General features: G+C 43.3%; 1 protein-coding gene across 1 annotated transcript in view; it reads left to right on the forward strand.

The window, feature by feature from the left end:
• Positions 1–26172, forward strand: part of NNT (nicotinamide nucleotide transhydrogenase) — a 167989-nt gene that overhangs the window by 119716 nt on the left and 22101 nt on the right. Inside the window, exons 18-19 of the mRNA XM_040339121.1 lie at positions 8669–8828; positions 10888–10969. Coding sequence (XP_040195055.1) covers positions 8669–8828; positions 10888–10969 — 242 coding nt within the window. The remainder of the gene's footprint in view (positions 1–8668; positions 8829–10887; positions 10970–26172) is intronic.

Consider the following 26172-nt stretch of genomic DNA (forward strand, 5'->3'; position numbering starts at 1 on the left):
AAAAAAAAAAAAAAAAAGGTTTTTAAAAAAAAAAAAAAAAAAAAAAAATATATAGGAAACATACTGGTCTTCCCGTTTTGGTTTTTGGACGTTAATTGTTAATACCGTTCCCTAAAACCGTACTATTATTTTCTCCTAGCTACAACCATCAAGGGTTGTAAGCAGGGGTACCTCGGTATTGTACCATGGCTTCCAAGGGTTCAGGATCAGGGGGTACAAAAGAAAGGGGCCCCCCCTCAGATTCTGACGGTTCAGATCGGCCTATGCCGGTACTTTCCCCACAGGTTATTACACCATTGGGCACCTTGGTTAAGCCATTAGGGAGATCTGGTGCTGAGGCTACATCAGATCCACCCAACCCTGTGTTTATCACAGAGAGTATGCTAGCCGCCTCCTTGGAGGGGCTAGAGAAAAGATTGGCGGCTATGATAGCCAAATCTACACCGGGTAAAAAGCGGACTAGGTCTCCGTCGCCTGAGTGTGGACCCTCAGATGCTGAGGTTCTCTCCCCGGGGGGATTTGAGTTGCAGGAGGATCATTTGGACCGGGACCAAATTGGTTCAGAGGTTGAGGGTTCGGCTAATGAAGAGCCTTGCTCGGCCTCCCAAGCGGAAAGCTTCTGGGTTCATTCTCTGACAGACATGGTCCACTTGGCGTTTAATTTGCCTTTACCGGAACCTCAGGGTCCGGCCGTATCATCTTTAGGCTCTTTGAAAACGCCTCGCAGTAGCGCTGTTTTTCCAGTCCATCCTCTTTTAGAGGAAGTAATCTTCCAGGATTGGGCACGACCAGACAGAATCTTTTTACCACCTAAAAAAATTTCCGTCGTCTATCCTATGGAAGAAAAATTTGCCAAAAGGTGGACTCTCCCAGTGGTGGATGCCGCCATCTCCTGTGTAAATAAGTCCTTGACTTGCCCGGTAGAAAACATACAGGTGTTTAAAGAACCGGTTGATAAGCGTTTGGAGACGCTTTTAAAAGCATCCTTTACTACGGCGGGTGCAGTAATACAGCCAGCGGTGGCTGCTATTGGAGTTTGTCAGGCACTAACAGACCAGACAAGACAAATGCTTAAGGTTATTCCGGCCCAACAGGCGGAAGAATTATCTGATATTCCTAGAGCCATGTGCTTCGCGGTGGATGCTATAAGAGATTCCATCCAGCAAGCGTCTCGTCTGTCACTATTTTTAGTACATATGAGAAGGCTCTTATGGTTAAAGAACTGGGAGGCTGAGCCCCCATGCAAAAAGCTCCTGGCAGGGTTTCCCTTCCATGGAGAACGACTCTTCGGAGAAGATCTGGATAAATACATTCAGACTATTTCAAGTGGCAAAAGTACACTTCTACCAGTAAAAAAGAAGGTCCGGGGACCTGCGTTCAAACGGCAGCTTCCCCCTGCTCAAGGGCCCGCCAATTCCAGGCAGTATCGACGGCCTCCTGCGAGATCATACTTTAACAATAAGCCACCAGGACAAGCCTTTGGAGGCAAGAAGCAGTGGTATCGTAAACCAGCAAAGACAGCCCCTAAGTCTGCCTCATGAAGGGACGCCCCCACCCACGAAGGTGGGGGGAAGGCTGCGTCTTTTTTCAGAAATTTGGGAGACCGACATTCCCGACAAGTGGGTCCGGTCTTCCGTGGCCACAGGCTACAAATTAGAATTTCTAAAAATCCCTCCACCTCATTATCAGGAGTCGAGAGTGCCAGTCGAGCCGACAAAAAAGGCCGCCTTAATGGCGGCATTAAATCATTTGCTTTACCAAGGCGTGATAGTAGAGGTACCAGCCCAGGAACAGGGGCTAGGGTTCTACTCCAATCTGTTCATCATCCCAAAGCCCAACGGCGATGTCAGGCCAATCTTGGACTTAAAGGGATTAAATGCATACTTAAAAGTACGCTCGTTCCGGATGGAATCCGTGCGATCGGCAGCCGCCGCACTTCAGAAAGACGACTTTCTGGCCTCCATAGACATAAAGGATGCTTACCTTCATGTGCCAATTTTTCAGCCACATCAAAGGTTTCTACGCTTCACAGTGGCTCGGCGTCATTTTCAATTTGTGGCACTCCCTTTCGGGTTGGCTACGGCTCCTCGAGTATTCACCAAGGTCCTAGCTCCAATTCTAGCCAACCTAAGAATCCAGGGGATCATTGTCCTAGCATACCTGGACGACCTTCTAATCATAGATCATTCATCTCCTGGCCTGGAGCGAGCAGTAGCTCTCACGGTTCGATACCTAGAGAGGTTCGGTTGGGTCCTAAACCGAGAAAAATCAGCTTTCCAACCCACAAAGAGGTTGGAATATCTCGGCATGTCATTAGACACGGAACAACAAAGGGTGTTCCTGCCTCGAATAAAGGTCGAGGCTATCAAAGAATTGATACATCTGGTTCTAAGCAAGAGAGAACCAACGATTCGCCTATGCATGCGATTACTAGGCAAGCTAGTGGCCACCTTCGAAGCGGTGCCATACGCTCAAAGTCACACTCGTGTCCTGCAGGCAGCCATTCTGTCAGCATGGAGCAAGAGGCCACAGGCCTTGGAATTTCCGTTGCCACTCTCATCAAGAGTCCGGCAGAGTCTGTGTTGGTGGTTAGACCCTCAGAATCTACTGAAGGGAAAATCTTTCAGCCCCGTGACATGGAAGATAGTGACCACAGATGCCAGCCTGAAGGGCTGGGGAGCGATCTTGGATGGGTGCACTCACCAAGGTACGTGGGCACAGGAGGAGAGTCAATTGCCCATCAATATCTTGGAGCTCAGAGCTGCTCGGCGTGCCCTCAGGGCTTGGACCTCCAAATTACAGGGGTTCCCGGTGAGGATACAGTCAGACAATGCCACGGCTGTGGCATATATAAATCACCAAGGGGGAACCAAGAGTCAAGCAGCTCAGAGAGAAGTGAGCTTAATTTTCCTATGGGCAGAGAATCATGTGCCCTGCATATCGGCAATATTCATTCCCGGGGTGGACAACCTGCAGGCGGACTTCTTGAGTCGTCAGACTCTGTCGCCAGGGGAATGGTCTCTGCATCCGCAAATATTTCAGATAATTTGCCAGAAGTGGGGAATGCCGGACGTGGATATCATGGCATCAAGGCTCAACAAGAAACTAGACAGGTTCATGTCCCGGACTCGGGACCCTATGGCCTGCGGGACCGATGCGTTAGTTTACCCTTGGCATCAGTTCAATCTTCTATATGCCTTCCCTCCGCTCCAGTTACTACCCCGCCTGTTGCGCAGGATCAGGGTGGAGCACAAGCCAGTCATTCTGATAGCTCCAGCATGGCCCAGAAGGGCATGGTACTCACTAATCCTAAAGATGTCAGTGGGAGACCCTTGGACGCTTCCTCTACGACCAGACCTACTTTCACAAGGCCCGATCCTCCACCCTGCATTACGGCGTCTAAATTTGACGGCCTGGCGGCTGAATCCCTGATTCTTAGGGGTAGAGGTCTATCTAGACAAGTAATCTCTACCCTGATTAAGGCTAGAAAGCCAGTCTCCAGAGTAATTTATTACAGGGTTTGGAGGGCCTATATAGGCTGGTGCGAGTCCAAGAAATGGCTTTCCCGCAAATATACCATTGATAGAGTATTAAGTTTTCTCCAGCTAGGAGTGGATAAAGGATTGGCATTAAGCACAATCAAGGGACAGATTTCAGCTTTGTCAGTGTGGTTTCAGAGGCCGCTGGCCACCCACTCGCTGGTTAAGACCTTCATTCAGGGGGTCTTGCGTATTAATCCTCCGGTTAAGTCACCACTTTGTCCGTGGGACTTGAATCTTGTTCTGTCAACTCTACAGAAACAACCCTTTGAGCCGTTGGCTGAAGTTCCTTTGGTTTTACTAACAAGGAAGTTGGTATTTCTGGTCGCCATAGTTTCCGCCAGAAGAGTATCAGAGTTGGCAGCCTTATCTTGTAAGGAGCCATATCTTATTCTGCATAAGGACAAGGTGGTTCTCCGTCCTCATCCTTCCTTTTTACCAAAGGTTATATCCAGTTTTCACCTGAACCAGGATTTGGTATTACCATCCTTTTTTCCAAAGCCCACTTCCAGAAAGGAAGGGTTGCTGCATACCTTGGATATTGTCAGGGCCATGAAGGCCTATCTTAAAGCTACAGAGAAGATGCGGAAAACAGATGTGTTATTCATTTTGCCAGATGGGCCCAAGAAGGGGCAGGCAGCTGCAAAATCCACCATTTCGAGATGGATTAAACAGTTAATTATTCAGGCCTACGGCTTGAAGAGGTTGCCTCCTCCGTTGTCAGTAAAGGCCCATTCTACCAGGGCCATGGGCGCCTCCTGGGCAGCACACCATCAGATCTCTATGGCTCAAGTATGCAAGGCGGCAACCTGGTCTTCAGTCCACACGTTTACAAAATTTTACCAGGTGGATGTAAGAAGGAATACAGATACAGCCTTTGGGCAGGCAGTGCTGCGGGCTGCGATTTAAGACCCTCAGAATCGGGGGGCACCCTTGAGTTAAAATTTAAGTTTAAATTTAATTTTCTCAACTAAGTTGGATTTATTATTATTTGAGAGTATCTCTGAATTAAATCCTTGTGTCTTGGGAAGATTTCTCCCTCCCCTCAGTAAAGCATTGCTTTAGGACATCCCACATAGTGATGAATATGCTGCTCTGTGTCCCGTGATGTACGAGAAAGAAAAAGGGATTTTTAATACAGCTTACCTGTAAAATCCTTTTCTTGGAGTACATCACGGGACACAGAGCTCCCACCCCTCTTGTGGGGACCATTTTGGGAGGCATACTGCTTGCTACAAAACTGAGGTACTCCTCCTATGGGAGGGGGTTATATAGGGAGGGGCACTTCCTGTTTGAGATTGCCAGTGTCCATCACCTGAAGGTACTCCATATAACCCACATAGTGATGAATATGCTGCTCTGTGTCCCGTGATGTACTCCAAGAAAAGGATTTTACAGGTAAGCTGTATTAAAAATCCCTTTTTCTCTGTAGTTCTGACCAACATTGTACTCTATCAATGGGTTATTTTTCCTTAAGTGCATTATTTTTTGTGTAGAAATGTAGGCCGGGATTCAGAAAGAAATGCCTATCTTTAGGCGGGCGTGGCGTATCTCATATACGCTACGCCGCCGTAACTTTGAGAGGCAAGTCCCGTATTCAGAAAGAACTTGCGCCCAAACTTACGGCGGCGTAGCGTATATGGGCAGGCGTAAGCCCGCCTAATTCAAAATAGGCTGGTAAGGGGCGTGTTGTATGCAAATTAATCGTGACCCCACGTAATTAACGCTCATAACGAATGGCGCATGCGCCGTCCGTGAAAGTATCCCAGTGCGCATGCTCCAAATTACGCCGTAAATAGTCAATGATTTAGACGTGAACGTAACTTACGCACAGCCCTATTCGCGTACGACTTACGCAAACGACGCAAAATTCGACGCTGTCCCGACGTCCATACTTAACATTGGCTACACCTCATATAGCAGGGGTAACTTTACGCCAGAAAAAGCCTTACGTAAACGACGTAAATCAATGCGCCGGGCGCATGTATGTTTTTGAATCGGTATATCGAGCTCATTTGCATATTCTACGATTAAATAGACGGAAGCGCCCCTAGCAGGCCAGCGTAAATATGCACTCCCAAGATACGACAGCGTAGGAGACTTGCGCCACTCGTATCTAGGCAACAGTGAGGCGTATCTGATTCTATGAATCAGCCACAGAGATGCAATGCCTCACACTCAGAGTTACGACGGCGTATCTGGAGATACGCCGACGTAACTCCTTTCTGAATCCGGGCCGTAGTTTCCACTGTTTTGACAAAATCTCCCAACAATGCCAAATCATGTTCTATGTTACAAACGCCTCCAGGAATGTCTACCCCGATGTACACCTTTGTGTCATCAGCAAACAGAGGCATCTTGCCAACCAGGATTTTCTGTATAGTTTTTATTTTTTCTCTTCTGTTGGGAATCATCTGTATAACTTCAGAACCGTATACAGTGAAACCTCGCATTGCAAGTAACGCGGTTAACGAGCATTTCAAAATACAAGCATTTATTTTTTTTAAGTTGCAAGCAGGTATTTCTCTCTCTCTCTCTCTGGTCATTGGGTGTTTTTCCCAGCCTTACTCTAGGGTCAGGATTTCGGTGAAAATCATTCTATATCTTTGTAATTGACAGCTTGCATTCTTTTAAATATTAGCTTAACTCGGAGGATGGTCATCTCCACCAGGTAGCTTTGATGCATTCATACATTCTTGTGTAATTCTGATCCAAATATACAGAAACTTTATTGAAATGTCTTTGATGCAGTCAGGTTGGACATATAAGGCTATAATTTTTCAAGATTAGTGTCTGTGTAATGTTTTGTCTATTTTCACCTTGGCAGACCCTTTTGAACTGTATCAAAGTAAAATCCAGCTAATACCCATTTATGCCAGCCACTGAGTAGCATGTGAAGTTTTTTTTTTCAATGAGAGAAAATTGTCTTGCCACATACCATACATACCATTTATAACTCCTATTCACAGACTAAACATTATCTCTACGTTCTTCAGTTTTGATGGTATAATCCTGAGCTTGTGAATCGGCATATTGTGTTACATTATTAGTTGCTTTGGTATGGCAGCCCCTGTGAATCCATACTCCGTCCCGCCGCAGAACATCTGAGCACTCATAACGGCACATGATTAAATGTTTGAATTATTTGTTTCATGCATCTATACAGTTCCATGATATTTCACATCTAGAACTATTTACTTTGCTATCTTCTACTAAAAGCACTTAGCCCTCAATCACAGGGGTGCGATTTCTGATGCATTACCGGACGCATGACAAGTGAAAATGGCATGAATTTCTATAGGGGCGTTTACATATGTGCAGTGTAAATCCGCTGCGATTTTAACCACTTGACCTCCAGAAAGATTTACCCCCCCCCCCCTTCATGACCAGGCAACCTTTTGCGATACAGCACTGCGTTACTTGAACTGATAATTGCCCAGTCATGCAGTTTTGTACCCAAATAACATTTATGTAATTTCTTTCGACACAAATGGAACTTTCTTTTGGTGGCATTTGATCACCGCTGCATTTTTTTTATTTTTTGTGCTTTAAACAAAAAATTGTGACAATTTTGAAAAAATAAATAAAAAGTAAGGCTTCATGTACACTGCTGCTGATAAACTGATGTTTAGGAGCAGTTGGGTGATTTTTCAGCGGCCCCTGAACTCTCCTCTGTTATCTTAGTAGTACATGTACACAGGGTCATTTATAGTCGTTTCTAGGCAGTTCAGTTCAGAAGCATTTTTTGGAAAGCAAGAAAAAAATGCGTTCAGGACGGATGTTCAGAGGCATTTGAAACGCCAAATGCCTGTTTTAAAAAAACGCTTCTAATCGTAAACGTGGAAAAACTGACGTTTTTAATTGTTGGTTACTATCTGTCAAGGTAAATTGTTCAGGAGAGGTTTTAAATGCCCCGTGTACATTAAAGGGGTTGTAAAGGAAATATTTGTTTCCCCCTAAATAGCTGCCGTTACCTTAGTGCAGTCCTCCTTCACTTACCTCATCCTTCCATTTTGCTTTTAAATGTCCTTATTTCTTCTGAGAAATCCTCACTTCCTGTTCTTCTGTCTGTAACTACACACCGTAATGCAAGGCTTTCTCCTTGGTGTGGAGAAAGCCTCTTGAGGGGGCGAGCAGGCAAGTCAGGACACTCTCTACTTTGCAGATGGAGAAAGGAGCTGTGTGTTAGTGGGCGTCCTGACACTCCTGCTCGCCCCCTCCCCCCTCAAGAGGCTTTCTTCACACCAGGGAGAAAGCCTTTCATTACGGTGTAGAGTTACAGACAGAAGAACAGGAAGTGAGGATTTCTCATAAGAAATAAGGACATATAAAAGCAAAATGGAAGGATGAGGTAAGTGAAGGAGGACTGCACTAAGGTAAAGGAAGCTATTTAGGGGAAAACATGTTTTCCTTTATAACCCCTTTAGGTCTAATACTAAAGCCTTGTTTTTTTTTTTTTTCATCTAAAAATAACCAACATATTATACTTACCTGCTCTCCGCAGTGGTTTTGCACAGAGCAGTTCTGATCCCCCTCCGGCCTTTCTGGCCCCTCCCTGCTGCTGAGTGACCCCACAGCCAGCAGCCTGGTAGGGGAACCCGAGCCGAGCTGCAGCTCTGTGTGTCCATTCAGACACTGAGCCGTGCCGCTCATTGACTTTGACAGCAGTGGGAGCCAATGGCGTTCTGCTGCTGTCTCAGCCAAACAGTAGGGAGAGTTTCGGGCCAGCCAAGTCTCTCGTGAAACATCGCTGGATGGAGAAGGGGGCTCAGGTAGGTATTAGGGGGGCTTTTGCACAAAGAATGCATTAAGCTAAAAACTGCGTTTTTAGAATCACATTTGTTATGTGCGACGGCTTTTATAGATTGTGACCGCATTGCTACAATTGATACTTCAGTCTCATTTGTCAATCATGCTTATGATTCCAAACCATTCAGTCTTTCTTTGACTATTATGCCCTTGAGTGCAATGAACTTGACTCTGCACCGTGCATTCAGAAATGTTAACGCTGCTGATATTGCTCATAAAATATCCATATGTAATAGAGCCAATTAATAGCTCATTGACGATATAATACAATTTTTTTCTGAACTGGTGTGGCTCATTGGCCTCTTTTTTTTTTTCTCTAGGCTATGAACCGATCCCTTGCTAATGTGATTCTTGGTGGCTTTGGAACTACATCCACTGCTGGAGGCAAGCCAATGGAAATTACTGGTACTCACACAGAAATCAATCTGGATGGTGCAGTTGATCTGATAAAGGAGTCCAATAACATCATCATTACTCCAGGTAATTGACATGAAAAGTGACGGTTGTGACTTTGTTGAAAGTGTTATTCATAGCAACTCGTATTTGCACACAATTTAAAATGGAAAAAGGAAGAGACGGGGATGGTATGAGTAATTCAGATTTGGATCTACAGTCCTCATTTCGTGCATGTTTTCATGCGTACATGGTGTAGGCATTGACAGCATGCAAAAGATAAGACTGAGAACGAAAAATGGAGAATTAAAAAAAAAATAGGGCTCACACTATTCAGATAAGCATAAAGCTTGGCCTATCTCACCTTTATCTTTATAAAGAAAAGGAAAAAAACAGTGCAGCAGGTCTCTCCATCCATACCTGTCCTATGATTCAGTATGCACTTGCACAGTGTATCCAGGAGGACAGGCAATGGAAGAGGGAGAGAGCAGAAAAGCTTTCTGCTGTTGCTCCGGGAGCTGCTGTTGTACTGACAGACAGATAAACTTTCCAGACCTGTGCATACTTTGTTGGCCTTGAAGCACTTTCTAGGTCCAGGGCTGTGACACAGCCTCAGATGTGTGACCCTGTCTCTGAAGACCGTGAGTAGGCCAGTCTACCCGAGCACTGGGAGCGACCTTGTGACTAGGACCGTTGGGCACCATTTAAATTTTGTGTTGGTCTAATGCGAAAAGGACTAACAACAAGGGACTGAACGCTGATGTCATCCACTAGGTGGCAAGTCTTGTGCTTCTTTTCCCACCATTAAAGTGTTTTGTAAAGGTTCAGTTTTTGTGTTTTGTTTCTCATAAGATGTCACACTTGCCTGCTCTGTGCAATGGTTTTACACAGAGCAGCCCTGATCATCCTCTTATTGGGTCTGTCGGTCCTGGCCCCTCCCCCTGTTGAGTGCCCCCATAGCAAGCCGCTTCCTCTGAGGGCACTCGTACATGCTCGCTCCCAGACAGTGGCTTCTGTTGCTGTGTCTCAGCCAGTGAGGAGGAAGAGCCCCAGGAGAGCTTCCACTCTCATGCACATCCCTAGATCTGGCTCAGGTGAATGTAAGGGGTGCTTCATGCATAGAATGCATGAAGGTAAAGAAACCTTCAGCTTTTAGAACTACTTTGAGCATTGGGGAACCACTTTTCCCCCCGCTGCTTCTGATCGTGACATGTGGATTTTCCTCGATTGGTCTTTGCTGCCTTCCTACAGTGACCTGTCCTATCGTCTCCTGCTGCCAGCGGCTGGTTCATGTGCCAGGCTACGTTGTCCTTCCTTTGCAGTGAGACATTTAATATTTTGGACGAGCCAAAAGCAGTCTTTGTATACAGGGTCGTACAATCCAATAATGATTCTGGTGCTGCAGCATTGCACCTGCTAAACCTTCTCCTACCCCTTCAATCTATGGCCTCGTACACACGACAGAGTTTCTCGGCAGAATTCAGCGAGAAACTCGGTCAAACCCGGATTCTGCCGAGAAACTCTGTCGTCTGTACACTTTTGGCCCGATGGAGCCGCCGAGGAACTCGTCGAGAAAATAGAGAACATGTTCTCTATTTTCTCGTTGTTCTATGGGAGAAGGCGGCCCGCCAAGCTCCTCGGCGGCTTCATCTCTGAACTCGACGAGGAACTCGACGTGTTTGGCACGTCGAGTTCCTCGGCCGTGTGTACGGGGCCTAAGCCTTGCAAAAATGACATGTCACTCCTCTTAGGATATCTCCACTTGATATATCCCAGAAGGCTGGAGGAGTAGGGACAAACAGCGGCCATGGTGAGAGCTGGAGCCTATCATCATTCCTCAGCTCATGAACACTGAGGAGGACTAAGATGATGGCACAGGACCCAAACAATGAATTGCAACATGGCAACGCTGGGCATTCAAGTATGTGAATCGAAGTCGAGCCATCATAACAGTTAAAAGGGGGGGGGGTGAAGTTCCCCCTTTAATATAATCCATATGCAACCAAATTGAATAAACTGCTTCTAGGGCAACCTACTTTTTGTCACATAATGCCCTGCTGTACTGCCTGTTATGCCCTGCAGGGACAAGGAATTCTCTTTGACCAAACTGTTCATTTATTCTTATGTTTCTTTTGGATTTTTTCAGGGTATGGACTGTGTGCTGCTAAAGCTCAGTATCCCATTGCTGATCTAGTGAAACAGCTGAAGGAACAGGGTAAAAATGTCAGGTGAGTACAGTTCCAGCTGTGTGAGTTGTACTTTCTGGGGCCATATGTGGTGAATAAATCATCTAATGACTGAACCAAACAATATTCTTTAAAGGGGCTTTAAAGGTTTAAATAAAATTAAATTTAAATAACAAGCATACCATACTTGCCTCCACTGTGCAGTTCGTTTTGCACAGAGTGGCCCCGATCCGCGTCTTCTGAAGTCACTCATCGGCTGTTTCGGCTCCTCCCCGCAAGTGCTAACCCCCCTCTGGGAAGCTCTCTCCCAAGGGGGTTAGCTTGCGGGGTGCGCTCACGTGTGATACAGTCGGCGGCCGTAGTCGCCAAGTGTATCACTCGGCCCTGCCCCGTCTCGCTGCGTCATTGATTTGATTGACAGCAGCGGGAGCCAATGGCTGCGCTGCTATCAATCATCCGATTAAGCGGAGAGTGCAAGGTGTTTTTTCAGCTTAATGCATAGGGTGCATTAAGGTGAAAAAAAAAACACAAAGCTTTACAACCCCTAAGTGCTTTACAGTTTTATTTAAGGCATTTTAAGTAGGGCTGCAACTAACGATTATTTTCATAATCGATTAGTTGGCCGATTATTGTTTCGATTAATCGAATAATCAGTTAATAACCTTAAAAAAAAAAAAATGTGATTTGTAACTTCTCCATTGAAGTATATTGAACCAAAAAAAAAAAAAAAAAAAATAGCACCGTTTTGCATTAAAAAAAAGTCCTTGCCCTTTCCAAATACGCAGCAGCTGAAAAAATCATGGATGTGAAACCATGTAAATGAACTGTAGTGTGTTTCTGCAAAAAGCATAGAGGTGTGACCCAGGCCTGAGATGTTTAGTAACATAATGGGGTTAAAAAAACAAAAATTAGTACAAAAAGAGCAAATAATCACTACTGTAAGGGGTTCATTTTTTACTGTGGGACAGTGAAAGTAATATTTACAGTAGAGATTTGCTCTTTTTTTACTATAAAGGGCTAATTAAAAAAAAAAAAAATTAACCCCATTATGTTACTGGCCGATCGATTATGAAAATGGTAATCGATTAATTTCATAATCGATAAGTTACCGTTCGTAATGGAGATAGCACATTCATCACGCTGTAACAGACTGAAAAGCGCAAATCGTCTTTTACTAACACAAAATCAGCTAAAGCAGCCCAAAGGGTGGCGCCATCCACATGGAACTTCCCCTTTATAGTGCCGTCGTACGTGTTGTACGTCACCGCGCTTTACTAGAGCTTTTTTTTTTCACGATCGTGTGTAGGCAAGACCGATTTAATGATCGGGTTGAAAAAAAAACTTTGTTTTTTCTAGACCCTTAAAAACTTATTTTTTTAGAACCCGAAAAACGGTCTTGTGTACGCGACATTATACATGAAAATGGCTAAAGCCCTACATTATTTGTCTTGCATTGTTCCAAATGACATTATTTAGGTTGGCAAACTAATCTGAATTATAATCAAGTTGGCTGATGTCAGTTCATCTATATTTCAATATGTTTTTGGCATTAAAGGGTTAAAAAAAGCCCTCTGTATATGACATACCATTTGTGATTAGTTCAGGCTTACCAAGCAAGGAAAAAAGATTCTTCAAAGGTCTTGTGGCAGATTTTTTTTATTTTTTTTCAGTTCATTACTCATTATCTGTTTGAGAGTTGTGAAAATTTGAAATGGTTTACTTTGCGTGTCGTATAACTTTTCAGATCTGCTTGACAGGCATTCCTGCCTTGTGCAGCCCTCACACTGACAATGTGCTTTGTTGGGTTCTCGTGGAAGGCCCTGTCAGTAATACCGTGCCACACAATTTAATGTTTCCTGGCAGTTATCCCCGTCACTCTCACTTCCTATTCAAATCCTTAGAGGTCCCTCCTTGACCATCTGCTTATCTCATGCTGACTGTTAGTGAAAGGAAACATTTGGAGGCCTGGTGGAATGGGTTGGAGGTACACATGTCATAGACTAGCATGCCTGATACAAATCAATGTTTTTCCTTGCTATGTTATTTGATGCGTTTTGAGACACTTGCTTCAAGTTTCTGTAAGGAAGAATGTCTGTATGGAGAAGTGCCTGTTGTCAGTGGCAGTAGAGCTGTCTTTAAAGGATAATTTCAGGTATGGATATTTTATTCATAATTACAGCGTGGATCAATGTAACTATGCATATACCATTCCTGGCCGATCCCCCTGGAAGTGTGACATCATCACTCCCACCTCTCCACCTGGTCTAGTCAGAGAATGCTTGGCATTCATTCATTCAGTAACAGAAAACGCAAAGCATTCTCTGAATTGATCCCACGCCAGGCAGCCAACCTCCTGTGCTCAGAAAAAAGTATGATTTGGATACAAAGATAATACCGTTATATTATCTATTCAAGTAGATTATTAAAAAATGGGGTTTGAAAAAGGTTGTAAACCTCAGACGTAAATGATTAAAGGGGTTGTAAAGCTTTGTGTTTTTTCACCTTAATGCGTTAAAGCGGTTGTAAACCCACAATTTTCACTTTGCATTTCATAGTGTAGTTTGTTATTTAAAATTAATTGCTACGAGTAATTTTTACTGTACCTGCTTCCTGTCCGAGTTATTAGTATTTTGACGAGTCATGACGTTAAATGCGCATGCGCCATATTCCTACTTCATTCCGGCTAGCCGAGACCCGGCCGGAAAGATTCAGGGGTGGTGTCATTTCCTGTTTTAGGAAACGCCGTCTGTTTCTCCTTCTCCGTGTGACGTACAAGTCACATGGTAAGCATCACGGGATCTAGTCAGACCCGTCATCCCGCGATACTTGTACGTCACACGGAGAAGGAGAGACAGACGGCGCGAATTACATGCTTGAACATCTATTAACTAGTGCGCTTGCGCGGGATTATCGGTACAAGGACGTTCTGTGGGCGGAAATACAGAGCGATGCAGACGCGGAAGACCACAGTGGAGATGGCGCCGGCGAATATGCTGCAAAAACTTTTGGATGATGAAGAATATATGCAGTAAGATAACAAATTTATATACATACAAAGTGGTCATTCGATTCATATTTAATTTGCCTTTCAGAAGGTTCTGAATATTGTATTGATGTGGGTGGGTTTACAACCACTTTAAGGTAAAAAAAAACAGGGTGTACTCATCTCCCCCACCGGTTTTACTTAGCTGAGCCCCGAATCTCCGTGGGCACAATGCTTTCCCCTAGCTTGAGGCAGCTGATTGATATTGATGCTGCTATCAATTGATGATTGATAGCAGCGCACAGCCATTGAGTGAGTGAGTGAATTACTTTTATAGCGCTACAAATGCGAACTGAATCGCCTCAAGGCGCTTGGCATCCATTTTCCTTCAGTTTAACCCTCAGAATAGATGGGTCTTTCGCTTTTTTCTGAAGGCCAGGTGATCAATTTCCATTCGGATATTAGTTGGTAAAGCGTTCCATAGTCGAGGTCCTTGAACTGAAAAACGATGTTCTCCTTTGGTCTTATATCAGGCTTTGGGAATTGGCCATTGGCTCCCGCTGCAGTCAATCAAATCAATGACATGGGGGGCCGAACCGCGTGATACACTTGGCGGCTATGGCCGCCAAGCCATATCACACGGGAGCGCGCCCGCAAGCTAACCCCCTTGGAAGAGAGCTTCCCAGAGGGGGGTTAGCTCTTGCGGGGAGGAGCCGAGACAACCGCCCAGGGACCCCAGAAGACGAGGATCAGGGCAAAACTAACTGCACAGTGGCATGTTTGTTATTTATAAAAAAAAATAATTAACATTTACAACTCCTTCTTTAAAGCATATCATTCTATAGTGTGTACTCGTCTTCTTTAAGACCACAGGTATCACTTTTGTCTACTGCCTCATTCCTTTGCTATCAGCATGAATCACTTCTGACAAGTTTTCCTGACACCAAGAGATAAATGGTGACAGGGGAGCGAGCTCCAGCAGAGTGAAAGCCTCCGCTCTGTTCCTGTGTGCTGTGTGGAGGGGGGAGTGTCCTTTCCCTCCAATCAGCTGTCAGAGCTCTCCTCACTGAGTTCTGCAGAGTGTAACTTCAGCCCCCCCCCCCCTTTTTTTTTTCTGAGCTATCAGACAAGCTTTTTGAATTCTGCACTTTGAATGGATGTAGAGAGCAGAAGACTCTAGATGGACAGTTACAACGTATGTGGGAGAATTTGTTTAATCTGTGTTTCACCTGAGGCCAGTCACTTCACTGGGAATATGTAAGGATTTATAACCACTTTAACCACTTAAAGCTCGCCCACACTAAAATCACAGAGGAATGGGGTGGCTCTACTTCTGTGACGACATCCAATGACGTCACCCCAAAATGGCCACACTGTGTTCCTAGGACACGGCACGACCCTGATCTCCTCTGCAAAGAGCCGATGACGTGGCTCTTAAACCATGCGATCGGCTGTGTCCAATTACAGCCAGTCACATGTAAATGCGGAAGTGCTGGTAATCTGCTCTCCTCGTCTCACACTGACCGGGGATCGCTGATCAGCAGCATCTCCTGGCAGGGGAGACCAGGACAGTTAAACAGGGCACTGATCTTCAGTGCCCTGATTACAGTAAATCAGCAGCAGTGCCAAACAGTAACACCAATCAGTGACGCTAATCTGTGTCCATTAATGATGCCAGTCAGTGCTGCTCATCAGTGCGACATATTGGTGCCTCATCAGTGTCCATCAGCACACATCGGTGAAGGAGAATGAATACCACCAAAAGTAAGGTCTATTTGTGTGAAGAAAACGATTAAAAATGTATTTGGGTACAGTCTTGCATGACCGCAAAATTGTAATTCGAATTGCGACAGCACTGAAAATGGCCTGGATGAGAAGGGGGTGAAAGTGCCCAGTATTGAAGTAGTTAAGCTTTGTATAAATCTGAATCTAATGACAATTTTGATGTACAAGCCCCACTATTGGCCGACCTTGGCTTAGCCACTTTTTAGGGCAATTTGATTGGTCCAGGATTGTGACAGTTTTCTGCTAGTCAGTGAATTCTCTGTTCTTCATAGATTTGTTGCTCGCAGTCCTCTCATGTGCTTGTCATCCTTCACTGCCTGCTTGCCCTTGCAGTACTAATGAAATATAAATCATTTCTGTACGTTATGCAATTAGCTGTTCCCGTCGTTCCGTTTTAACTACAGCATGGCTTGACAACCTGTGTGTGCAGCTGTTCAGCAGTCATCCGGGAAGGCGGCTTACAGGGCATATGGGAATCCGAAGAACTAAAGCTCATGATAATTCCCTTACTTACTTTATGTTTAGCTGTGACGCAGGGAAAATTAAAGTCCACCCAACATACCACCTAGCTTTTCTCCCATGACTGATAACATGATCCCCCCTTTTTTTTTTTTTTGTGCTACACGATATGTTTAATAAATGCCAATTAAATATCTGTGTCCAATGAAAGAGAAATGAATACTATAAAACCAGCTGCCACTCAAGTGCTCCCCTTTTTACGCTAACCAACTTGTATGTGTGAGTGCGGCATTACTACCAACCTAAATATTGTCTGTGAATACTCATAAACCTCAATTCAATATAATCTCTGTAAAATGCCAAATAAACCAAAGTGATAAATAAATGACTTGGATAAATGTGTGAAAGGTTTGTACAAGATGCATCTTCAATCCAAAGAATGCTCATGCTCAACAGTCACAATCTGTGAGTAAGCATCGGGATGGGCATCATGTGTTGCACTGAAAGTCACAAGAGGAGAATCTGTTTAATATGGCACATTGATCCATCTAGTGTGGAGTGGTCACACAGATTGACTGTTAAAGGGGAGTTCCAGATTTTTTTATGTTTATTTAAAGTCCGCAGCTACAAAAAGTGTAGCTGCTGGCTTTTAATAAACAGACACTTACCTGCTCCACTGTCCAGCGACGCGGCCGCCCGGAGGCTAGCGCCTCCATTCTAACCGTTGGCACCCGGCTGTGACAGCTTTTGGCTTCATGGCCGGGCATTTACTGCGCATTCGCAAGTGGCGCTGCGCTCCTTGAGTGGACAGGCGGTTGCCTGGGACCTATCACTTGTCCCAGGTGATCGCCTACAGGGAGCCTAAAGCTATATGATGAGTCGCCTAAGCGGTCCCTGGGTGGAAGGAGGAAGTGGGACCGGAAGTCCCACTCCTACTGAATTCCCCCCCCCCCCCAAAAAATGACATGCCAAATGTGGCATGTAAGGGGGCGAGGAGTGGTTTAAGCCCAAGTTCCACTTTTGGATTGTAGATGCATCTTGCACAAGACTTTCACACATCTATTTATCGATTTTGTTTATTTGGGATTTTTTGAGTATTCGCAGTCAATATTTAGAAGTTGATCGTATCGCTGCTCTCACACATACAGTGCATGCAGAAAGTATTCACAGCGCTTCACGTTTTCCACATTTTGTTATGTTACAGCCTTATTCCAAAATAGATTAAATTCATTACTTTCCTCAAAATTCTACAAAAAATACCCCATACTGAAAACATGAAAGAAGTTTGTTTGAAATCTTTGCAAATGTATTAAAAATAAAAAATGTATATATAGCAAGTATTCACAGCCTTTGCTCAATACTTTGTTGAAGCACCTTTGGCACCAATTACAGCCTCAAGTCGTTCTGTGTATGATGCTACAAGCTTGGCACACCTATTTTTGGGCAGTTTCTCCCATTCTTTGCAGGATCTCAAGAAGTTGGATGGGGAGTGTTGGTACACAGCCATTTTAAGATCTCTCCAGAGATGTTCAATCAGTTCAAGTCTGGACTTTGGCTGGGCCACTCAAAGACATTCACAGAGTTGTCCCGAAGCCGTTTCTTTTGTTATCTTGGCTGTGTGCTTAGAGTCATTGTCCTGTTGGAAGATGAACCTTCGCCCCAGTCTGAGGTTCAGAGCGCTCTGGAGCAGGTTTTCATCAAGGATGTCTTTGTACATTGCTGCATTTATCTTTTCCTCAATCCTGACTAGTCTCCCAGTTCCTGCCGCTGGAAAACATCCCCACAGCATGATGCTGCCACCACCATGCTTCACTGTAGAGATGGTATTGGCCAGGTGATGCGCGGTACCTAATTTCCTCCAGAAATTATGCTTGCCTCTCAGGCCAAAGAGTTTTAAATCGTTGTTTTATCAGACCAGAGAATTTGGTTTCTCATGGCCTAAGAGTCCTCCAGGTGCCTTTTGGCATACTCCAGGCTGGCTGTCATGTGCCTTTTAACTGAGGAGTGGCTTCCATCTGGCCACTCTACCATACAGGCCTGATTGGTGGAGTGCTGCAAAAATGGTTGTACTTCTGGAAGGATCTCTTCTCTCCACAGAGAAACGATAAAGCTCTGTCAGGGTGACCATCAGGTTGTTGGTCACCTTCCTGACTAAGGCCCTTCTCCCCTGAATGCTTAGTTTGGCTGGGCGACCCATTCTAGCAAGAGTCCTGGTGGTTCCACACTTCTATTTACAGCTTATGGAGGTAAGTGTGCTCATTGGGACCTTCAATGCTGCAGAAATGTTTCTGTACCCTTCCTCAGATCTGTGCCTCGATACAATTCGGTCTGAGGTCTACAGACAATTCCCTGGACTTCATGGCTTGGTTTGTGCTCTGACATGCACTGTTAACTGTGGGACTTTATATAGACAGGTGCGTGCCTTTGCAAATCCATGTCCAATCGACTGAATTTACAATAGGTGGATTCCAATCAATTTGCAGAAACATCTCAAGGATGATCAGTGGAAACAGGATGCACCTGACCTCAATTTTAAGTGTCACGGTTTCATTTTTAATAAATTTGGAAAGATTTCAAACAAACTTCTTTCACGTTGTCATTATGGGGTATTGTTTGTAGAATTTTGAGGAAAATAATTAATTTTATCTATTTTGGAATAAGGCTGTAGCATAACAAAATGTGGAAAAAGTGAAGCACTGTGAAAACTTTCCGGATGCAATGTACATTTAAATTGGTTCAGGAGGAGCATTGTGTTTTTTTTTGGTTACTAATAAAGCCCATTTACTGCTAAAGCACACGATAAGGGCGCTTTCACTCTGCCACGCTGCAGTTTTCCTGCGGGTTACTCGTGCTTCCCTATTTGTAAGTTCACCTTTATTTATTTCCTATCCCTTGTCATCGAGACAGGAAGTAAAGGGACACTTCTCCTTTCTGTGTCCTGACCTTCTCTGTAAATGTCCAGTCACATTAGACTAGAGCCTTTTAATACCCAACGTCTTGGACATTTGTAAATTGTAATCCTGCTGGTTTTCATCCTTTATTTTCCCCATCAAGACTGTAGCAATACGTAAAGCTTTATATTTGACTAAATGTCTGCTTTAACTTACTGAAGGGCTTGTAAAACTCGGTGCCGTGTCATTGGACTACAATACCTGGTGTTGAGTTTCACAAGCTGTTGAGCATGTTGTAGATAAAGCTTATAAAATGTTAGTTTCAGCTGCACCACCCTAGAGAAATGCTAAAAATATGGATCAGTGTTTACGGACCTTCTTAAAGCTCAACCCTGGCTCATCTGTGGTATTTTTTGGACCAGGTATTTCAACTTTTACAACCAAATCTGCATATCTTGATTTAATTGTTTCCAAGCAATGGATATTGTCATGTCTTTGGGATTGCAGAGGTAGTCTGTTCTTTTCAGGTTTAGCCACTGCTCATTCAAATCTACGGTGCAGTAATCTGAATGCCTCATATCTCTTTAAAATCCCCTCACAGTCAGGTCGCTAAATCAGCTGACTTGGCTTTGAAAGTTGACTTGATATGTTATTAAAGGGGAGTTCCACCCACAATTTCACTTTTTAAATATAAATACCCCTGTAATACACAAGCTTAATGTATTCTAGTAAAGTTAGTCTGTAAACTAAGGTCAGTTTTGTTAGGTTGTTAGAGCATTTAGTTTGTTTATAATCTAGAAATAGACCGTGGCCATCTTAAGTGTGGGCATCTTGAAGCCAGACTGTATGACTTCCAGGATTTCAGCCTTGCAGATCTCGCACATGCTCAGTGCTGCACAAGCGATGTAATAGGTTTCAGTCAGGTTTCCATAGCAACGGGAGTGTCAGAGGAAGTTGCCGCCCCCTTCTCTATGCAAATAGGCTATTTGCAAGGACTACTGGGATACATGATGCCTATCCCAGAAACCCTTGTGAATAGCCTTGTGACTTAATAGCCTAGGCTAATAAGGAGGAGGAAGTAATGAAGGACTGCAAAATAAAGGTATTTACAAGCAACAAAATAAATAAAAATGGTCCATTCTGAACACTATGAGATTAGGGCATGCAGCACAGACAAACATAAAAAAAATGGGTGGAACTCCACTTTAAATTATGAATAATCAGTTCTTTAGTCTTAATGGAGAATTTAAAGAGACGCAGACTTTGACCATTCAGTTCTGTAGAGTTCTATTATGCCACAAAATAGTGTAGTGTAAAAAAAACCAAGAATTAAATAGTGCACGCAAAAATAATCAAATCGGTCCCCAATAGCTGCAACACAACTAAAATACCGCCTTGAAAATTGCGACTCGGTAATCTTCACTCTTCATCACGTACCATATGTGCCTCCACCACATAGGTGAAAAACCTGCTCACCTCCTTATTGGACCTCTTTAGACCTCACACATGGGTCAAAACTCAATCGTTACTTTCTTCCAAATATTTGTGTTAACTCCGTCACTCATCCTCCACTTGGTCCAGATTCACACTAATCTCCCTCTTATACAGGGTTTAGGAAACCGTATTTATCAGTTCTATTGGTACCTATTGGTGATGTTAGTGATTTTGATAGTTCGGTAAAGAGGTGGTGGGGACATATTGGACAATCTACTGGGGGGACATGAATTGAACCACTGGTCTAAATCCATCATAACTATATCCAAAAGTTTAAAAACAAGTTTGGCTCAATGTTAAATGAAGACTGGTGTCTTTCAAGCTCAGGTTCTCAGGTTCATCACCTTGGTCAGGGTGATGGTCATTCTAGGTCCCTGTTGTTGCAGATGAGAACGAGCAGCTAACAAAGGTTCTCCTATCGACTTTTAATGTTTTTATAGTAATAACATCATTTGTTTGCATCACTAAATATCATGTACGTTTGTTTTGGAGAGATAACTAGGCTTATTTGTTAAGCTAATAAGTACAGCTTGTACCCCTCTACTGATTTGACACTTGAGCAGATCCGACCCTAAGTGGCAATGAAAAGTCAAAGAAACATTGAATGAAAACAAGGTCTTTGGTACCCTTTGATCTGCGCAAAGTGGTAACCTGATCAAAGATTTCCTATGTCACTCCGGCAGCTAGATGTGTCTAAACTCTACCTAATCATTGTAAATGACTTCTAAATGCCCTGTCTGTTTACCGCAAACTGTAAATACAGATTTATTTCATACAATTACTATGTAACCGCAACAGGAACCTCTTGTTTAATCTGGCTCTTTCATCGTGTTGTGGTCCTCTCACGGTGTTCATTGACTGCAGCTGCTTCATGCCTTCCTCTTCTACTTTTAAAAAAAAAAGGAAAAAAGTTTCAGTAGATCTGCACTGCCTCAGGACCATGTCTTGTTCGGTTTCCAGACTCGGTGACACACACTTGCACACACCCACCCTTCATGGAAACTGGCCAACACAGACATACGGCTGTCATCAATTAGTCATGCCCCTGCTTAGCCAAGAAACAGTTCTCTTCTGTCAATAGGACGTTGGCTCTGTGACTTATGATGGATTCCGACACACAAACACTGACTCTCACGTTTGGCGATGGCCATAACATTCTGCACTGTCCGACAGTGCGGTTTTACTTTTTGAGATTTACAGACCCCACTGGTATGGGTTACACCTTCTACTTCCAGTAAAGCCTTTCCATTAACGTGTTATTAAAGCAAAAACCAAAAATGTAATATATTGCAGCTTGCCAATCATTTGGCTGTATTCGTTTGATTATTTTGTCTTTTTCTCTCTCTGTTTTCTCCTGGTGATCTGACCAGTACCACACCTTCTGTAATAGTGATAAACTGCTCTGGATAAATGAGAACAGGAGGCACGGCAGATAGCAGCATTGTCAGTCTGGGGGCAAGAATTTTGTCCATTGCTACCCACCAGTAATATTCTATAGCAGTGGTCATCAACCCTGTACTCAGGGCCCACTAACAGGCCAGGTTTTATGTATTAACTTGAGGAGATGCACATTACAATACTGCAATCACTGGGAAGCAATTGATATCACCTGTGATGTTTTTTGAGTTATCTTGCAAACCTGGCCTGTTGGGTTGATGACCACTGTTCTATAGACTTGAATGGGGCCTTACTCCCAATGGTATGGGTTTGTTTTGATTTAAGTCTTTGGGAAGTTAGTGCATAGGTATGAGCAGTACTAGACGAGATTTCTGCATCCTGACTGTAAGCATGAGGAGGCTGATGCCATCTGGAAAAGGTAAGTAGGCGCCGGGGGTAAGGAGCCTACTTACCATTCTATTCTACTACTTCATTGAATATTAAATGTGTCAGTCATATAGTATAGGAATTTTGCATGTCCACTCATAGATCTTGGGTCTATGGTCAGATTTAGAAACGTATCTTCTATGAAGTCCCCAACACCTATGGAATGACAAAGTGGAACAAAATACTTGCGACTAAAAAGTCAAGGTGTCAAGAGTTTTGTCTTCATAATTTCTGTTTCAAATTGTGTTTCTTGCCTTGTCACTAATATTCTAGAATTTCCCAGCTAATTCAGTATGTCGGCTTAGAGCCTTCTGAAATCCATTACTGGAGGTTTTTAGAAAGCCTCTGCAGTAAGAGTTAAACCACAATTGCTATTTATTAGCATCAGTTGGAAGATTGGCACAATGTATGCAGTACAAATGCAGTGTTCTTTGCAAATCTCTTAAAATCGTGTATTATTTAATCATCTGAACTTCAGAAAGCTGACACTAAAGATCTGTGGTGTGTTTGCAAATCTAGGAAGGTTTTAGTTACATAAACTTGTTATGTTCCTAGCACAGAGGATTTCACTACAAAATCCAGGGCTTAACTTTCAGGAAATCACTGGAATATTAAAAGCAGACAAGGCGCAGAACCAGGGAGCCCAAAGACTATCCTCTTATTTAACAAGAGAACGTTTTCCGAGACATGAACTTTTCATGGAGAGGAATCATTTTTAGTGATGGTGAAATTGTATGGGTAGTGCAGAGAAATATGTCTTTCCTTTTAAAATTAAGGTGTAAAATTTTATTTTATTTACCATTAAAAAAATCTATTGCGGAGAAACTTTCAGATTTTTCTAATCTCTTGATCACCTTTTGTTGTTGGGTGTTTCTCACCTAAATCTGGCTATAGTGGTAAAATGCCACAAGGAAAGGCAGCAGGCGAGGCCCCATGTACAAGCCTAGAATCCACCAAAAATGTGAAAACATGTAGATATTGTAAAAATATATGTGTGGATCTTGTATGTGTTATTAAAATTCATTATGTAAAAAATGTAGTATTTTAAGTGTGTAGAAAATACCAAAGTATATTAACAAGACCCATTGACAATAATATAATTATAGCCAATTCACAAAAAGGATTCCAAAAGAAAAATCCCTAACCTTAACCACTTAAGACCCGGACCAAAATGCAGGTAAAGGACCCGGCCAGTTTTTGCGATTCGGCACTGCATCGCTTCAACTGCCAATTGCGCAGTCGTGCGACGTGGATCCCAAACAAAATTGGCGTCCTTTTTTCCCCCACAAATAGAGCTTTCTTTTGGTGGTATTTGATCACCTGTGCGGTTTTTATTTTTTGCGCTATAAACAAAAATAGAGCGACAATTTTAAAAAAATTCAATATTTTTTACTTTTTGCTATAATAAATATCCCCAAAAATATATATATAAAACATCCCCCCCCCCCCCTAAGTTTAGGCCGATATGTATTCTTCTACCTATTTTTGGTAAATAAAAAAAAATATCGCAATAAGCGTTTATCGATTTGGTTTGCTCAAAATTTATAGTGTTTACAAAATAGGGGATAGTTTTATTGCATTTTTATTAATATTTTTTTTTTTACTACTAATGGCGGCGATCAGCGCCATCAGGTTTTTGGTTACAGCAACAGTACCCAACAGGGCATATGATCCATTATAGGTGTTGACATCCATCACCTATACATTAGTGGTGTCTTGCGTATCCCCTTTCCCCATGCCCCCTTATACTTAAAGTGGAGGTTCACCCGGCAATTACATTTTTTAACCTTGGATGGATGCTCATTTTGTCTAGGGGAATCAGCTAGTTTTTTTAAATCGAAGCTGTACTTACCTTTTTAGAGATGCATCTTCTCCGCCGCTTCCGGGTATGGGCTGCGGGACTGGGCGTTCCTATTTTGATTGACAGTCTTCCGAAAGGCTTCCGACGGTCGCATCCATCGCGTCACGATTTTCCGAAAGTAGCCGAACGTCGGTGCGCAGGCGCCGTATAGAGCCGCACCGACGTTCGGCTTCTTTCGGCTACCCGTGACGCGATGGATGCGACCGTCGGAAGCCTTTCGGAAGACTGTCAATCAAGAAGGAACGCCCAGTCCCGAAGACCCATACCCGGAAGCGGCGGAGAAGATCGCTCTCTAAAACGGTAAGTACAGGTTCGATTTAAAAAAAAAATAGCCGATTCCCCTAGACAAAATGAGCATCCATCCAAGGTTAAAACATTTTTTTACGGTGAACTCCCGCTTTAATACTTAAGTGGTTAAGGATGAAAGGTTGAATTTCAGTGTATTCTATTACTTGTTAGAGGCAGTTCCACTTCCACTCTTTTTTTAATAGTGTTAAGATTTCAGTTATTGGCCAAAAATACAATTATCTGCTAGTAGTCTTTCTGTTGACTTTCCCTAAAAGTCGAGGCCAACAAATATTTGCTTGCGTGTAACACTGCTCTGGAGAAAAATGCACTTGTATTGTTTGCCATGCTAAGTTTATGTTGCTGAATATTCACAGTGGATCACAATTCAGTTGCTGCGGTACAGGTGGGGCTGGAGATTGGGAAGTGTTGGGTGGCCAGGGATTGATTTTGCTAATGCAGTTGTAATACAAGTTCCTGTAAGGATGGAACATACAGATTCACAACAGCTGGAGGGCAGCAGGTCTTCAGGATTGGTATCCTTCCTGCTTTACCCAAAAGTCCTTTAATCCTTCCTGCTTTATCCAAAAGTCCGTTACTCTCCCATCCTCCTGCCTCCCCAAATTTTCTGTGGATGACATTTTTGTACTTTCTTTCATTTTTCCGCTTCCTTCCTGCTCGAGATTATTCGGCATATGCTTGGAATACGTGCCATCATACAATCATCCACGAGATCTGTATGAAAAATGACATTTCTCCAAACACGTCAAGCACATCCTTCTCCAGCTTTTGGTCCCTGTCTGAATGAAGCAAAAGGCAGACGAGCCTCTGAGCATTAGCCATGATCACAACATATGCCAAATGATTTATGTCATCCACAACTGCCTTTTTCAGAGTTCATTAACAAAAAGTACAAAGTCTTAATGAGATCCAGATTTCAGAAACGGAAAACCAGACGCCAAGCTGTACCAACCTCACACATTGCCAGTAACGTGTCTATCTACATCGCTATTTGTGTGATCTCTCTCTAGCTCTTTATCTCCATATGTGTTCTTTTTATATTATGTAATATGTTTATATGCATACACCCTAAAGGGGGACTGCTTCTAAATAGGGCTACATTCACAGTGCCTTTTTATTTTTTGTATGTCCCTTATGTTGGGACAGTTTCCCGAGGACTCAAGTTACAGCATTGTAGTGCTCTGTAGGAAGCAAAAGCAGGGCTTACTGGGTGGTCACATGCCCCCAATGAAACCTTCTTCTTCTTTTTTTTTTTTTTTTATAATAGCAGGGTCTTTTATGATACAAGTACCAAATATGTCTTTAAAAGGAAAATAGTGGGTGTATTTAGAGACCACATATTGTACCTCAGTCATCTTTTACAAAGTACATGTGGTATGAATGTGATTCCTGGCATTTGCTTTTCTGCCAGTGATAGTTTTGAGCGAGTGTGATTTTTACTAGTTTATATACCCACTAAAAATGTTACTCCATGTTGGGATTTCCTTTCTTCTATCTATTCATTTTATCTTCATATTTAAACAGTGGATAAACCATGAAGAATTAGGCAGGCCATAGCTGATGCCATTTTGAATCACTCAATTCCCCCATCAGCACAGTCAATGTTCAACTTTGGTACAATCAGCCAATCCCATAAATGGTT

The sequence above is a fragment of the Rana temporaria genome, chromosome 1 (assembly GCF_905171775.1).
Source record: "Rana temporaria chromosome 1, aRanTem1.1, whole genome shotgun sequence".
NCBI lineage: Eukaryota > Metazoa > Chordata > Amphibia > Anura > Ranidae > Rana > Rana temporaria.